This window comes from Hoplias malabaricus, chromosome Y (assembly GCF_029633855.1).
Source record: "Hoplias malabaricus isolate fHopMal1 chromosome Y, fHopMal1.hap1, whole genome shotgun sequence".
Classification (NCBI taxonomy): domain Eukaryota; kingdom Metazoa; phylum Chordata; class Actinopteri; order Characiformes; family Erythrinidae; genus Hoplias; species Hoplias malabaricus.
This window is the reverse complement of record NC_089820.1, coordinates 82,074,289-82,090,500: the sequence shown is the minus strand read 5'-3', so window position 1 is coordinate 82,090,500 and position 16,212 is coordinate 82,074,289. Positions and strand designations below refer to the sequence as shown.

At 43.3% G+C, this 16,212-nt stretch overlaps 1 protein-coding gene across 1 annotated transcript; it reads right to left on the bottom strand.

Annotated features, from left to right (window-relative positions):
* Positions 1–335: 335 nt before the first annotated feature.
* On the bottom strand, positions 336–14,939 carry LOC136677632 (ephrin type-B receptor 1-like). The gene is made up of 5 exons (XM_066655209.1): positions 14,863–14,939; positions 12,929–13,078; positions 8,087–8,280; positions 5,647–5,802; positions 336–877 (listed from the first exon to the last, which is right to left on the bottom strand). The coding sequence occupies exons 2-5, from the start codon at positions 12,983–12,985 to the stop codon at positions 769–771; spliced, it is 516 nt and encodes a 171-aa protein (XP_066511306.1). The 5' UTR covers positions 12,986–13,078; positions 14,863–14,939; the 3' UTR covers positions 336–768.
* Positions 14,940–16,212: the final 1,273 nt, after the last annotated feature.

Genomic DNA, 16,212 nt, shown 5'->3' with positions numbered 1-16,212 from the left:
ACCAAATCTAAAAACGTCTGAACTCACCCTATGAGAGCTTATTCAGAGCCTATGGTTTCAACCTTGTTATCAGAGCAATATAATAAACAAAATGTACATGGTAATGTTTTTCATTACATATGAAATACATACACAAAATGGCGGCCACGGTTATCTCTTGAAGTCATGGCCACTCCGGCCACAGCGGAAAGGGTTAACACTAATGGTGCACGGAAATATCCAGAACTGTGTTAGTGGATATGTTCATGTTTTTTATTTTCACTTTGAAATTCACAAGAACTTACCAGCTGAACAGGGGCTACGGAACTTTTGCACACCACTGCATAAGGCCGAAGTGAATGGATGCGAAGGGAACCAGAAGAAAGAAATGTAAAAAAAAGCATAATAATAATAAATTCATAGTGTCTCTGTACATGTCTTTGATATTAAAAATGGCTTGATAAAATGAAAAGATGGACGCCCTGTATGTGCGGTCAGACAGATGGATGGACTGACAGACTGATGGACAGGGAGGTGTCCCTGTGTTGTTCTCTCTGGACAGACATGATGTGTCTCTGTTTGTTCCAGCTGTGGTCGGGACGAGTCGGGATCCACGGATATAGGACGTCCCGTGCGGATGCCCCCCTCCCGAGAGGTGTGTGTGTGGGGGGGGGGGGTCGGTCAGATCAGGATGATAGTCTCTACTCTGGCGCGCTCGGAGAGGCCAGGGCTGACCCGTGAGGGACCGCGAGGCAGACTGCCCGGCCCGTCGCTCGGCGCCCCCTGCAGTCATGCCAGGGCACTGGGGGACTGGCACTGGTTCATCTGCATGGACTGGACGTTACTCAGGATCTTCTTCTGATGACCGGCCAGAGTCACGCCTATCCTCAACAGATCTCTGTGCATGAGAGAGAGAGAGAGAGAGAGAGAGAGAGAGAGAGAGAGAGAGAGAGAGAGATTAGAGACAACAGAGACAGGGAGAGTGAGTTTAATACATCTATCTATCAATCTATCTGTGAACTACGGTCACTGTGTAACTGCAAAGTGCTTCTGGATGGATGGATGGATGGATGGATAGATGGATAGATAGATAGATGGATAGATGGATAGATGAATGGATAGATGGATAGATAGATAGATAGATAGATAGAAAGATGGATAGATAGATAGATAGATAGATAGATAGATAGATAGATAGATATAAAGATGGATGGATGGATGGATGGATAGATAGATATAAAGATGGATGGATGGATAGATAGATAGATAGATAGATAGATAGATAGATAGATAGATAGATAGATAGATAGATAGATAGATGGATGGATAGATATAAAGATGGATGGATAGATAGATATAAAGATGGATGGATGGATAGATAGATAGATAGATAGATAGATAGATAGATAGATAGATAGATAGATAGATAGATAGATGAATAGAAAGATGGATAGATAGATAGATAGATAGATAGATAGATAGATAGATAGATATAAAGATGGATGGATAGATAGATAGATATAAAGATGGATGGATGGATGGATAGATAGATAGATAAATATTATTATTATTATTATCATTATTGTACTGATTGATAGTGGTAGCCGTTTCAGTAGCTGGGTTCTTGCTGTGATCATGGCGTGTGTGTTAGTCCTAGTTTTTATTACATATATTTATTTTGGTAATACGAGAGCGCCTCCCGAGACCGCAGCCTCTCTGCCACTGGCTCCCTGTTTACAGTGCATTAAAAATACATCAAATTATGAATAAATAAAACACATCAACAAACCACTAATCCACAGAGAACTCACTACTGCAAACACACACAGGGTCTGCACTAAGCGCGGGGGGTTTATTAAACACATGTTACTACCTGGATCCGTAGCAGTCCCTGGTTTAATAGCGGCTAACAATACCCTGCTCCTGCTGTTAGATTAATGCAAATATTTACAATGGTAGTGGTACGAGAGTCTGAATAATATTGTGTTATTACTTTATTGATGTTGCAGGCAATCATGGGAAATAAAGTGGATGCATTCAATCTAGTGGAATATTATTTATAAACAGCAGGGTATTAATACAAGAGTTAACATCATCCCCAAATAAGCGCAGCCGTATGTGTTATATTGCATTTGTACTGGTTTAAAAGTAATATTTGAGCTCTATATGTTTAATGTCGTAGCTATTCAATAAAGGTATGTATCTCCCAAAATAGGTATTTTACAGGAGAAGGAAAAAGCCTTCTTAACTTACAATGAAAGGGAAGTTGTTTTCGAGTATTTCTATTGGTAGATTTCTCATGAACTTTTCAGACAATGTAAAGGACAGCTTCTGCGTTGAAATAATGTTGCAAATTAAAAATTGACAAAAATGGAGATACCTCTTTTTAATTGGACAGCAACAATATATTCTGTAACTTTAGCTTGTCCTAATGTCATTCATTCATCCATCCATTCTTTATCTGTAACCCTTATCCAGTTCAGGGTCGCGGTGGGTCCAGAGCCTACCTGGAATCATTGGGCACAAAGCAGGAATACACCCTGGAGGGGGCGCCAGTCCTTCACAGGGCAACACAGGCACACACACATTCACTCACACACTCACACTTACGGACACTTTTGAGTCGTCAATCCACCTACCAACATGTGTTTTTGGACTGTGGGAGGAAACCGGAGCACCCGGAGGAAACCCACGCAGACACAGGGAGAACACACCACACTTCTCACAGACAGTCACCCGGAGGAAACCCACACAGACACAGGGAGAACACACCACACTCCTCACAGACAGTCACCCGGAGGAAACCCACACAGACACAGGGAGAACACACCACACTCCTTACAGACAGTCACCCCGAGGAAACCCACGCAGACACAGGGAGAACACACCACACTCCTCACAGACAGTCACCTGGAGGAAACCCACGCAGACACAGGGAGAACACACCACACTCCTCACAGACAGTCACCTGGAGGAAACCCACGCAGACACAGGGAGAACACACCAAATCCTCACAGACAGTCACCCGGAGGAAACCCACGCAGACACAGGGAGAACACACCAACTCCTCACAGACAGTCACCCGGAGGAAACCAACGCAGACACAGGGAGAACACACCACACTCCTCACAGACAGTCACTCGGAGGAAACCCACGCAGACACAGGGAGAACACACCACACTCCTCACAGACAGTCACCCGGAGCGGGAATCGAACCCACATCCTCCAGGCCCCTGGAGCTGTGTGACTGCAACTTTAACCTGCTGCGCCCCCGTGTTGCCCTTGTCCTAATGTCACAATTGGAAATGTAAAAATAGGTCAAGTATAATACACACCTGTATAATACAGGGAATATTTTTTAATGGGGCGGGGGGCCCTACCAACCCTCAAACTATGAAACAAGGCCACCAGCTGTCTAAGTTATTAAACATGGGATAAGATGGTTTTAATTGTTCTGATGTTGCTCTTCTGACATCAATTGCTAAGACTTCAGAATAGTCCCGCCTCCTTGTTCGAGTCTCTCTAATCACAGCGCTGGGCCCGCATTTATTTGAGAGCGCAAAGATGAGATTAAACAGAGTAAAACATACAAGGAGCATGGATAAATAATGTGGATCTTCTTCTCTTCGCTCCTCACTCCTGGTCTTTCGCCCTGAACTGAGCTGTGGCTCGGTCACACTTAAAGGAACAGGAGCTGTAACCTGTCGTTCTGATCAGGGCAGTTTAGACGGGGGGAGAACACTGCTGTGATGTTTGATCCTTTAGACCGACCCTAGAGAACTGACCCTACTGTCATCAACACCTGTGGATAACTCACTCCTAGAAAGATGGGGGTCACTTTCAAAACTGCCCATAGCCGGACTTCCCCCAGTGGCCTCTCCAGTCTCAATGGCCTTTTATTCAGCAGATTAAGGCTGTAGGCTTCCTAACACATTAGCCCAATCAGAAGCACTCCTGTTATCACCGTGGTAGCACTCCAGAAGCCCACCTGGAGCTGAGCTATTCATGTGCTAACGGCGTTACATATTCAAATGGCCCTGAATTAAGGGCAGGGAGAATGTAACCACGTCACAGACATGGCTTTCGCTTACATTTAAATAAAGTGGAGCGCCACTCTAAACAAACAGCTCCGGCTGAAAGAGAGAGGGGGTGGGGAATATGCTTAATATGCATGAGATGTTATATCCTACCGTGTTAAATCATGATGCAGAGGGGGTGAATAAAGAGAGTGAATGTAAAAGGAAGAAAGATATAGGGAGAGAGAAAGCATCAAGAGAGAAAATGCAGGATGGGATCATACAAATTAGAGAGAGAACCCTGCTCAAGGGCACCTCATACATGGATGTTGAGGGAGGAGACAGTGCTGTTCCTTCACTCGCTAGCCCCCCACCACTGTCCATGGCTGCCCCCACCATAACTATGACTAGAAGCAAAACATATATGTATGTTACAGTAAACAGGAATGTCACAGAGACCAAGCGTATAACTCAATAGACCAATCATCTCACACACCGGGACGTAAATACGATTGATAAAGCCAAATGGCTTCAGCTACGGCTAGGAAATCAATCCCCTGTATATTTTCTGTAAACAACAAGCGAGAAATGCATTGGCATGCTGTAACAGAGCTGAGATTCGGCTTTGAACACTGTGAAAGGAACATGTTCAGTTACAGAAACACTGTACCATTGTACAGTGCCTTACAGCATGGAAACGTGTTTAGTGTTGTTTTTGGCTGGAACTGCCCTTTAACCATACTTTCCACCGATTCACTCCCTGTGTCAGCAGAGTTTTGGTCAAAATACCACAAGGATCAATAACCGCAGTAAGTTACAATAAGCCACAGCTCACACCACCCCCTTGCACTACACAAGAGCAGCTGAGAACGGCTGAGTGTGAACCCTGCGATAAACATTTAAAAATCACATGGAGAGCCACATGCCCTCTTTGTATTATTTTTTTTTCCCACTCATTTCTCTTGCTGGGAATTATCTGCCTTCCCTTGGCCTCTTCCAAAGCTGCATCTTCAAATAGCTAAATCTGGCCCATGTTTTTTTAATTATTATTTATTTTTTTTAAATCAATTAATCTTCTCAAATCTTCTCTCAGTAAGTCACGGGGGGCTGTTGTGGAATGCTCGGGTAATCCCCACACCTCCCTATAGCCACGCTCATCCGCCGTCTATTAATAATATCCATCTGCCTCATGTTCTCTGATCAATATGATTCATTTAGAGGAACGTGAGAACTGGCAGAAGAGGAGAAGCAGTCTCTAAAAGCAAATCTTCTTCGAGCATCTCCAGTAATCTGTAACAATACCCGTCCTGTTTAATGATAATGCTAAAAATGGACGGCGGAGAACGGAGCCAGTCATTTTGTCTGAGCTGATGTGAATATGGCTGTCAGATACCGCATTTCTTGCCTAAGTCCTTGGACATCTACACGGACATCTGCAAAATGTGACTGACCAAATCGGATTTGTCACATGTATCGGTGTTGTTAAGGTAACGATGCAGGCTTGAGTACCCTGACCCACACTAAAGCGACAACTACATGGATTCAAATCTGAGTGGTCAAATCGAGTCACGTGTGAAGAGATCTGATTCGCAACAGCCCTGTGACCTGTGTGAACGTGGCCTCTGTGCTGGTCAGGGTGTGACGGACTCACTCAGAGGTCATTTGAGCAACCAGTTGAAGGGAAGTGAAGCCGGAGTTGAGGAAGTTATCTCTGTACTGAGACATCTTAATGGCCGACAGCCAGTCCTCCACTGAGCTGAAGGTGTTGAAGTCTGGGATGGATCTGTCCAGCAGAGGCTGAGACGGACTGAAGAGAGAGAGAGAGAGAGAGAGAGAGAGAGAGAGAATGCATTCATTAAGTAAACACAGAATTGAGAAGAATATATTTCACAATTTATGGATATACATTTTAAGTTGTGCCATTAGCCCAATGTGAAAATTCACCCTTAATTTTATTCCCAACCTCAAACGTTTAAAACTTAAAGTTAGTGTTAGGTGACAATCATGATAGTAATAACAAAAAAAAAAAAAAAAAAAAACTGTCACGCCCTTGTCCTGTCATGTCTGTTTTCCCTGCCATGCGCTCTCTTAGCACAGGGCTCTGTTTGTTATTGTCCTTGTCTGCGCCTATGTCCTGCCTTCTTTCCTCCTCCTTGTCAGTGTCCTCATCAGGTGTTGTTTGTAATCCTGCCCCTTCATTATTAGTCTCAGGTGTCCTTGACTAATGTTATTAGGAGGTGTTATTTCCTCACTTTGTTTCCTCTGTCGGTTTGGTTTTTGCTGAAGTCTCTGTCTCTGTTTCGTTATATTTTGTAAATAAAAGTAACTGTGTTCTAGCGTGTGCGTCCACCTCCGTCAGTCTGCCCTTCGTGATCCTGACACAAACAAAAAACACTTTTTTATAAATTTTAGAAGATGCTTCCTCACCATTTGCTGCTCTCCAGTCTGTTTGAGCAACAGAAACCAGTCTGATGTTTATTTTCCTTACGACGTCCCAGTGTTGGTAAACCAGTATTAAAAATAATAATAATAAAAATTAAAAAGTGGCTCAGTCAGATGCTAGACTTCTTCTCTCTCTGCTCACAGCAGAAAAATGTCAAAGAGCCCTCCAAATGTTAAAAATCAGGAAAAGAGATGAGGATATTGCTCTATGCTGGCTCCCTAGGTGGGTAATACCTACTTATTTTTGCTGCTTCCTAGTATCTAGGTAGGAACCCACTTTAAATTCAGGAGAGCACTAACTGTAGGGTGACCAGATCTGAGATGGTGAAAAAGAGGACACGTCTCCAGGGGGAGGGTGAATGACTACTGACATGCAGACTGATCAATTAAATGTTTACAGAGAAAGTTATCGACCAATAACGGTAGCTCTACAGTCAGACCGTCCAATCTGAAGATTTTAGGCTATTTCACCACTCCCCCTTCTCACTCAAATGACCCATTCGGAGTAGGGGAGGGCGGGACTAGTTAGTGAACGAAAAGCTTCTCAAAGTTCTATGTAAGCTCTAGAAAAACAAAATCCTGGACGTTTTTGAAATTCTGCCCGGACATTTTTTTTTTAAGTCTAAAAAAGAGGACATGTCCTGGTAAAAGAGGACGTGTGGTCACACTAGCTAACTGCAAGTAAACAGACAAATAACACTCGAATTACAGATGAGTTTCTGTGGCAGTTCAAACTTATCAAGTTAAACTTCAGTCACATACAACCAACAGTCTTTTTTTTTCTCCTCAAACATATCATTCCACATTAAAAATATGCAGAATTTCTGAATGGAAACAAACCAGGGAGAACTGTAGTTCCCCATAATCATAGCTGTTCCCTTTATCACTTAAGCTCAGTTAATGCATTTGACTTAACACATATCCTGTGCCTTAGACTGCGCAAGTGCCCTACGTCCAGCTTTTATACTTCAATCAGCAATTACACCACTAAACCACTAGGGCTGAATCTCAAGCATCTTCCTCAGCCCTATAGAGTACACAGTCTAGTGGTGTAGCATGATTACTTCTATAAATCTGTAAAGTGCACTATTTAGGGAATAGGTTGGTAATTAGAGCAGAGTATAGTTTATATGCGGTGCCAGGAAAGAAACAAACCCTTTTTTTTCATATGCTCTGACTTTCAAACCAATGTCTGAGGAAGTATCTCATGGTCAACTGAATTATTTGGTCATTTTCTCTTAACTTCTGACACAGCGAGTTGAGTAATACACTGACATCATTCAGGACCCTGTTTATCTAGCTCAACAGCTTTTAGCAAACCATCACATTTCGCTGATCACCTGCACTGGTCGTCTGTGTAGAAGAACAAGAGTGACAGCAGGCCATAAGGACATAAGACATAGAGATAGACCTTAAACGTTCTCCCTCACAGTAGTGGAGTTGCTGGGGGTCGTCCGAGCTGGGAATCGAACCCTAGTTCACCTAATGTTAAACACTATGTTACACCAACCACACATTCCATGTTCAGAAAGGGCTCTAGTGTCAAGCACTGGCTTGTACATCAGTGTGTGTGTGTGTGTGTGTGTGTGTGAGAGTGTGTGTTTAACATGGCTCCCGACTGACTGGGGATTATGTGTGTGAGCACTCACATGGATGGGAGGCTAGCGATGGCCTTCAGGCTGGTGGGGTTGCGGATGAGTTTGTCGAGTGTGTTGACGATGTCAGTGAAACGTGGCCGAGTGTTCCGGTCTTTCTGCCAGCAGTCCAGCATCAGCTGGTGCAGAGCAGTGGGGCAGTCCATGGGGGCGGGCAGCCTGTAGTCCTGCTCTATAGCATTAATCACCTGCAGAGGAACATACACACACACAGAGGGATTAGGCTGAATGTATATTATAGGAAGCAGACCATCACTTCATCAGCAGTTCTTTGCTTCAGGACACTGTGTACAGAGAAGTACACTAAGTGAAGCCAGATGCCTCTTCTTTTGAAGCTACCCAATGTCTAGCACTGACCATGGCCAATATCTACACTTTCTGACATTTTATATATTAGATATGCAAATAAGATTTTCTTTCTTCTTATTATTATTCACTTTATTTCTCTGGATTTACATATAATTGTAATTCAATGTTTAAACATTCAAACTTTTTTTGCTAACTGTTGCGTAGTTACTGGCACCCCCTCCAGGGTGTGTTCCTGCCTTTCGCCCAATGATTCCAGGTAGACTCTGGACCCACCGCGACCTTGAACTGGATAAGAGGTTACAGATAATGAAATGATAAAAAAAATGCACATATGGTCACCCGGAGGACACCCACGCAGACACAGACAGAACACACCACACTCCTCACAGACAGTCACCCGGAGGAAACCCACACAGACACAGAGAGAACACACCATGCTTCTCACAGACAGTCACCCGGAGGAAACCCACACAGACACAGAGAGAACACACCACGCTTCTCACAGACAGTCACCCGGAGGAAACCCACGCAGACACAGAGAGAACACACCAACCCCTCACAGACAGTCACCCGGAGTGGGATTAGAAGCTACAACCTCCAAGTCCCTGGAGCTGTGTGACTGCGACGATCATGTTTTGGGCGTATGATACAGGTAGTAACCCCCTCTCTACTTTTGAGACAAGCACATGGGACGTCAGAACAGCTGAGATTTATAGAAGGAATTAATAGCATTCAGCCCCATGGATGACCGTGGCTGATTAGTCCACAATGGATTACACCTTTCCAGCCAGCACTTGGCATTGACCATTCTTTTCTGTGGGGATTATACAAGCTGTGTACCTTACCTCCCTCAGCTGTGATGAAAGGATGAGCCAATAGGGTTGAAAAATGCACCTAACTACATCCTCTGACTTTGAAGGCTGTTCCTGTGGTGCCTCCTGTTGGGAAATTCATTTTCCCAATAAAACAGAGAGCACCGAACGCAGCATGGCTCTCATTGTTATTTATGTGCACATTTAGAGCTGTATTATTATCAGCACTCCACTGATGCAGTTGTGCTGGGGGTGTTCGGGCTGAAAGTGATGAGCAAGAAGTCGGCTGTCAACGGGAACGCCTCAAAGGCACAACGAGGCGGCATCAGCGCAACAGTGTGTGCAAAGCCCTTACACTGGAAAAGACACTTATTTTATGGCTGGTGTGCGGCAGCAGTTTGACATGATGGATGGCGGTTGGAATGTGTGTGTCTGTGTGTGTCTGTGGGAGGTGGGGTGGGGGGTGGTGAGGGGGGGAGGGGGGTAGACATCATTGCTTACTCTAGTGATTTAGACCACCAAGATAAGTGGCTGAGATAAAACTCTACGTTTTACTGTACATACGCCATATGCCCAAATGTTTTTGGACATCTGCTCATTCAATATTTCTCCTGCAATCAATTGCTGTAAGGATTTGATGGCACTCAGCCATGAGAGTATGACTCAGGCACTGATGTTGACTGATTAGCTCTGGATCCTGCCTCTTCTGTTCATCCCAAAAGTAGTGAGCAGAGCTCCAGAGAATGTAGTTCCACTGCTGGGATCGGGGAGGGGCTTTATACTCCACTGGACGACACCTGGCACTGAGCATGGTTGCCTTTGGCTCATGCTGTATATGTATGTACACTCTGTGTGTGTGTGTGTGTGTGTGTGTGTGTGTAGTCTGGCTGTGACATGGCAACATCTGTGTGCTTGGCTAAGCTCTCTGGAGCTCAACACACTGTGGACATCTGGAAAACACACACCCCAAAAGCACAAAGAGACTCCCTAACACACACACAAAGCAATTTCTCAACACACACACACACACACCTGATACACTTGACACACTGCCCACCACCAAGAAACACAAAACACAAACTGCATCAAATCAATCAAAGCAAATGCATCATTTTTACTGCATGCACCCCACATAACACCATCTCCAATTATTTCCTACAACACACACACACACACACACACACACACACACACACACACACAGACACTGGAACACAACACAATCAATACAGCCCTTGCTCTGGTTCATTCCCACAGTCTCTTGTTCTGGAGCTGTGATGCATTACCTGAGTGTTATATTGTTTTTGTAAAATAGCTGTTACACTCCTCGTGTTGTGTGTTATGATACCAGGGCGGGGGATGGGGGGCTATATATATATATATATATATATATATATATATATATATATATATATATATAAAAGAGAGAGAGAGAGAGAGAGAGAGAGAGAGAGAGAAAGAAACAGGGTGAAAGAGAAAATAATGTAATTCTATTATATCAGTGATTTTTTTTTAAATAAAACATTTATATTAATATGTGTTTTTTCTTTGTTTCTTTGTTTCTTTGTTTGTTTTTTTAAGTGTATCATTTTACTCTGACATGGTACGGTGTAGAGGGATGGATATTACAATGTTTCACTTTCCTATCAAATGGAATAACATCTTTCATTAATTCACACACAAACACACCAACTCCATGACTTGTTTAGGGCTAGGAGGAGCTAATTAAATGACTGAAGTTTCTGTGGTTGGACCCAGTCATCCTGATGGCAGCATGATCCAAAATTTCAAGAATACACAGTAAACATTAAAAGAAAGAAACAACAAATCATGGTAACAACTTTCCAGTGTAGAGTACAGTGATTAGGGAGTAATCTTCTGTTCCCTGTGCCAGCACTTTTAAAGTGTTGTTGGTTTTCAAATAAATAACTGCTGTAAAAAAGGCCTCCTGTTGTATAAGCATCTCTTAAAGTGACGCAAGCCAGTGTGGGTGTCAGATAACAGAACAGAACTGGGCAGTTAGTGCTCTCCTCCAAGTGTGTTGAAGGGTCCAATGGCTTTGTGTTGTGTCAGTGCACAAAGCCTGTTTGTATATCTACATTTAAAGGCAAAATGATTCATACCCAAGCCAAATTTTGAGGCAAATGATTTTTTAAATATAAAAAATGTCATGTCTAAGTATATCAATACACCTCTACATTGTCACACATTATTGAGAAAAAATGCTTCTATACCATTCCAAAGAAATGGTGCTACTCGTTTTTACCTCATTCTACAGAATTCTAATCTAACTATAAACTGAAAACAGTCGCTGCAGTAAATCTCTGGTCAGTTACCAAGAGCTTAGAGATGACCTACGGTTGCACTTTGTGTCTGCTCACAAGATGAAAAGCTATAACGCCACATTGAAATGTTCTCAAGGGAGAGTAGCAGAAGTACAGATCATAATCAGAAAGTACAAGGTGTTTTTTACACTGAAAAAATCCCTGAGGCTGAGTTAGGAATCTAAAAAATGACCCCTGCACTGGCAAGAACTGAATTTCAAGAGGTCAGAAAGACGCCAAGGATCACCACCAAGGCCATCCTGATGAATCTGAGAAATTCTGGCATCAACATCTCAAACCAGACCCTCCAGTGGATACTGCCCAAGGCTGGTCTCCATGGACACCAACCAAGAGGAAGCATTTTCCAAAAAAAGACTTGCAAAATGTCAAGTGGACACAGAAAGAAAGGTTTGGTCATTAATTCTGTGATCAAACATTATGACAATAGACTTGTTTGGACAGACAGATGTGGTACTTGTTTTACAAAAGCAAAGAGGCACAATCAACCCCTAAGATACCAACCCCACTGTCAAGCATACTCGTGGAATATAACGCTTGGGTTGTGCTTTGCAGTCAATGTCCCAGAAAACCTTAGCAAACTAAATTCCATCATGAGAAAAGAGGACTACATTAAGGCTCTGGATGAAAACATCAAGAAGACAAAGTACAAAAACTTGGCCATGTGCAACACTGGAACTTCCAACAAGAACGTACATCCAGTATGGTCTAGAAATTAACCAAAAACATTGTAAACGTTCTGGAGTGGCCCAGTCAGATTCCAGACTAGACTCTTTGGAGGAGACTAAAGACCTCAAAGTCCTGGTGGTCACTGCAAAACAGAAGTGGTCCAGAATCGCAGTGTAGTGTAGTGAGGTCACAGACCTCAGGATTTGTCTACCTCACCCTTTGAGATTTTTCACAGTGTAGGATTCTTTGTAGTTTCTGATTATGTTCTGCCTTGCTGGCATTGGCTCTTGAGAACATATGGCTTTATAGCCTTTCCTCGTCTTGTGAGCAGGCACAGTGGGCAAATGGAGGTCCTAAATAAGCTCTTTGGTTTTAGCCAAGGCTCCCTATTACACTACCCCTGCCCAGTCAGTGACATTAGCAGTAGCAGGCATAGTGTCATCCTGATCTGGAACCTGGATCCAAACTCCAGATTTGAAGACTCTCTGGTCTAGAAGCTCCTTCTCAAGTATCTGCAACAATCTCAAAAGGTTATTAAGACACTCACACAATGTCTCACACTTGTTTATGCCATTTCCAGCCTGAAGAAACCTACTGGTCAAATAAATCTCAGTCTTTTTGCTGACACCATGAAGGTCATGTCCAGTTGGTGAAACAAACAACTAAAGAAAACATTCAGCCCGTGTCCTTAATGGCACACTTACATCTTGGTTGGACATGTCCCAGTAGGGTCGCTCTCCGAACGACATCACCTCCCACATGACAATGCCATAGCTCCACACATCACTGGCCGAGGTGAACTTCCTGTATGCGATGGCCTCAGGAGACGTCCACCTCACTGGGATCTTCCCTCCCTGCAGAGAGAAGGGAAGAACAATGAAACAATGGACAGAGGAAAGACCACACCCATAATAAAACGAGGGAAACAGGATAGAAGGACAAGGAAAGGAGCCCTAGAAGGGCAGGGTTAAGGAAATAATATACACTTTGAGGGAGTCGTTCCAAATCTAGATTCTTTAATTCCTGGCCACAATTTCTCAATTTGTTCCCACAATTTAAAAGCCTTTAAACAGTGCATTTTTTTATTTTTTAATTGTGTTGTAACCACAATTGTGACCACAGCTTAAAGTAATTACAAGTTGTTGTTGTTTACATTTATCTGAGCTTGGGTTAGTTTCTGTGGGAGGAAATTAAGAAACTGTGGGCACCAAAAGAAAAGAAGAAAAAAAGATACACCATTCCCTCAAAATACATTTTCTTACTCCCTGCGGAGCTCTGTAAAAAAAATAAGTGTGTTCCTCCATCCGGATAAAGAGTCCAGTTTCCTGGACAGAGGATCCGATGCGCATGGTCAGCTGTATCTAAAGCAGAGGATATAAGGGCTGCATCTTTATTTAGCATTATGCTGAAACATTCCACAGGGAATTCCAAGCTTTTTAAAGCATGACTAATGGATATTTCCTAACTCTGAAAGGTAGCCACTTTAGTATTTGTCATGGCGATATTTATTTGCAAACAATGGCTTCCAAATTTGCATAATCGGGAAGAACGCTGACTCAGGTATCTGGGGTTCACAGCCGCGACCTGTTGGAAATAGATTACTGTTTAAACAACTCTTTTAATCTACACACACACACACACACCCTCACAGACTCAGGCACATATTTTATTGGCGGGGTGGGGTGTATTCCACAAAGCAGGGTTTCTCAGCTTAGCCAGGTCATTTATGAGGCATTCCATTTATCTTGAAATTCAGACGTCTGAGCTAGGAATTATGTCACAGCTGAATGGACCATGTTCAAGTTCAACATTCAGAAAACCATACGCCCTCCATTTTCATCATTAGCCTGTTAGCAAAAACAGGTTTCCCAGTTAATTTGTTAGCGTAAACAGTTCCCAGTTAGTTTGTTAGTGTAAACAGGTTCCCAGTTAGCTTGTTAGCGTAAACAGGTTCCCAGTTAGTTTGTTAGTGTAAAGAGGTTCCCAGTTAGCTTGTTAGCGTAAACAGATTCCCAGTTAGTTTGTTAATGTAAAGAGGTTCCCATTTAGCTTGTTAGCGTAAACAGGTTCCCAGTTAGTTTGTTAGCGTAAACAGGTTCCCAGTTAGTTTGTTAGCATAAAGAGGTTCCCAGTTAGTGTGTTAGCGTAAAGAGGTTCCCAGTTAGTTTGTTAGCGTAAAGAGGTTCCCAGTTAGTGTGTTAGCGTAAACAGGTTCCCAGTTAGTTTGTTAGCGTAAATAGGTTCCCAGTTAGTTTGTTAGCGTAAACAGGTTCCCAGTTAGTTTGTTAGCGTAAACAGGCTCCCAGTTAACTTGTTCCAAGTTAGCTTGTTAGCAAAAACAGGTTCCCAGTTAGTTTGTTAGTCATGGAAACAGGTCCACATACCGCAGTCAGCCATTAATGTGCATTTGATGGATATAACGATACACAAACAGATGAATTAGGCTCTCACGAGTATCCCAAATTGGAAATTCGACTTGTGGGTGGTGTCCAAGTTAAAATGTCCTACTTAGAATTACGAGTTCAAATGGAGAACATCATGAAGCCCAAAGTCAAGCGTTTGTAAAAGAAAAAGGTTTGAGGGACATTCGTATTGGAAAGTTCTTAAATATTTAGAACATACTAGAGGTACAACTCACTTGGAGGAGAACACTAACTGCCTAGCCTAGTAATGTCCACTGGAAAGGAATGTTGTGACATCTCTCCATCCCTCATTCCTCATCCCACTATCCCTCCATCCTACTCTAGCCTCTTGCTTCTGGTTACAGAACAGTTTGCCCTTTACTCGTACCAACTTACTCCCTTACCCCCTGCCTTTCAGAGGGCCTAAAAGTGTGTTTGTGTGTGTGTGTGTGTGTGTGTGTGTAATTGGTCTACCTGGGTCCTGAGGCAGCTCGTGCGTGTGCGTGTGTGGCCTAGCTGATTAAAATTGACAGCAGCTTGTTTAAGATTCCTCACACACACACACACACACACACACACGCAGGTGTTTTGAAACACCTCCTTCTTCCCCCAGTGGCTTGCGCTTTGTATCTGAGCTTAATAAAGCCAATTAGTTCAAAAGCGCTGCATTGGCAGATAAGCCAGGCTTGAAAGTGAAGTGAAGAGGGAATGAGGCCTGGCACACACTCTTTAACACACACACACACACACACACACACAAGCTTTGCCTATCGAGCTGGGAACGGCTGCAAAGGCACAAATGCAAAGAGAGTTGCAGTGGATGGAGCACGTCAATGCCCCTTAAAGAGCCCACACCCCTGGAAACCTGAACATCAAACATATATATGTCACATCCTGGTGTCACACTGATGAGTCTTGTTTCTGCGGGTATGCTACATCTCACAGGAGCACACCATATAGGTTCCAATATGAGACAAATATCGTGAGTTGCATTATGGGAGATGTAGTCAGTTTGATTGAAGGGGAATATTGTGCCATAAAGAGTACTTCTAAGTACTTTACGGTCCCAGTCAGTTACACATAGAGCCAGAGTGATGCTTTGAGTCTGTGTGTGTGTGTGTGTGTGTGTTTGTGTGTGTGTTATGAGATTGAGTGTGTGTGCTACTTCTAGGGCAGTGCTGATGCTGCTTCTGCCCCTTGACAGAAAGCTCACCTCTGACCCCTGGTCCCGCTCTTCTCAGACTCCATCATTAAAACAATAGAGAGGTTAAACCAACAGCCTCCAGAGATGTACACTGTCAGAGGAACTTTTAAAGTGTGTGTGTGTGTGTGTGTGTGTGTGTGTGTGTGTTATGAAGTCTGCTACGCTCTCAAATCAACAGAGGTTTCTGAAATGTACTGCAGCTGTTTCAGAGTTAATGAAAGTAGCTCCAGAGAAACATCAACTGTGAAGAGCTACAAAAGGATGTGCTCTCTTTCTGTGTGTGTGTGTGTGTGTGTGTGTGTGTTAGACAGGGCTGTGTGAGACCATCTGTGTCCCTGAACATAGAGTCTATCTATAATTACAAAATCACCATAAAGTGGTA

Bases quoted from the DNA above. Each gene is read 5' to 3' on its own strand.
- LOC136677632 (XM_066655209.1), bottom strand. From the start codon at position 12,985: ATGTGGGAGGTGATGTCGTTCGGAGAGCGACCCTACTGGGACATGTCC. The intron at 8,281-12,928 runs GTAAGTGTGCCA...GTTCCTCTGCAG, and splicing joins GGGACATGTCCAACCAAGAT to GTGATTAATGCTATAGAGCA. The intron at 5,803-8,086 runs GTGAGTGCTCAC...CTCTCTCTTCAG, and splicing joins ATCGCTAGCCTCCCATCCAT to TCCGTCTCAGCCTCTGCTGG.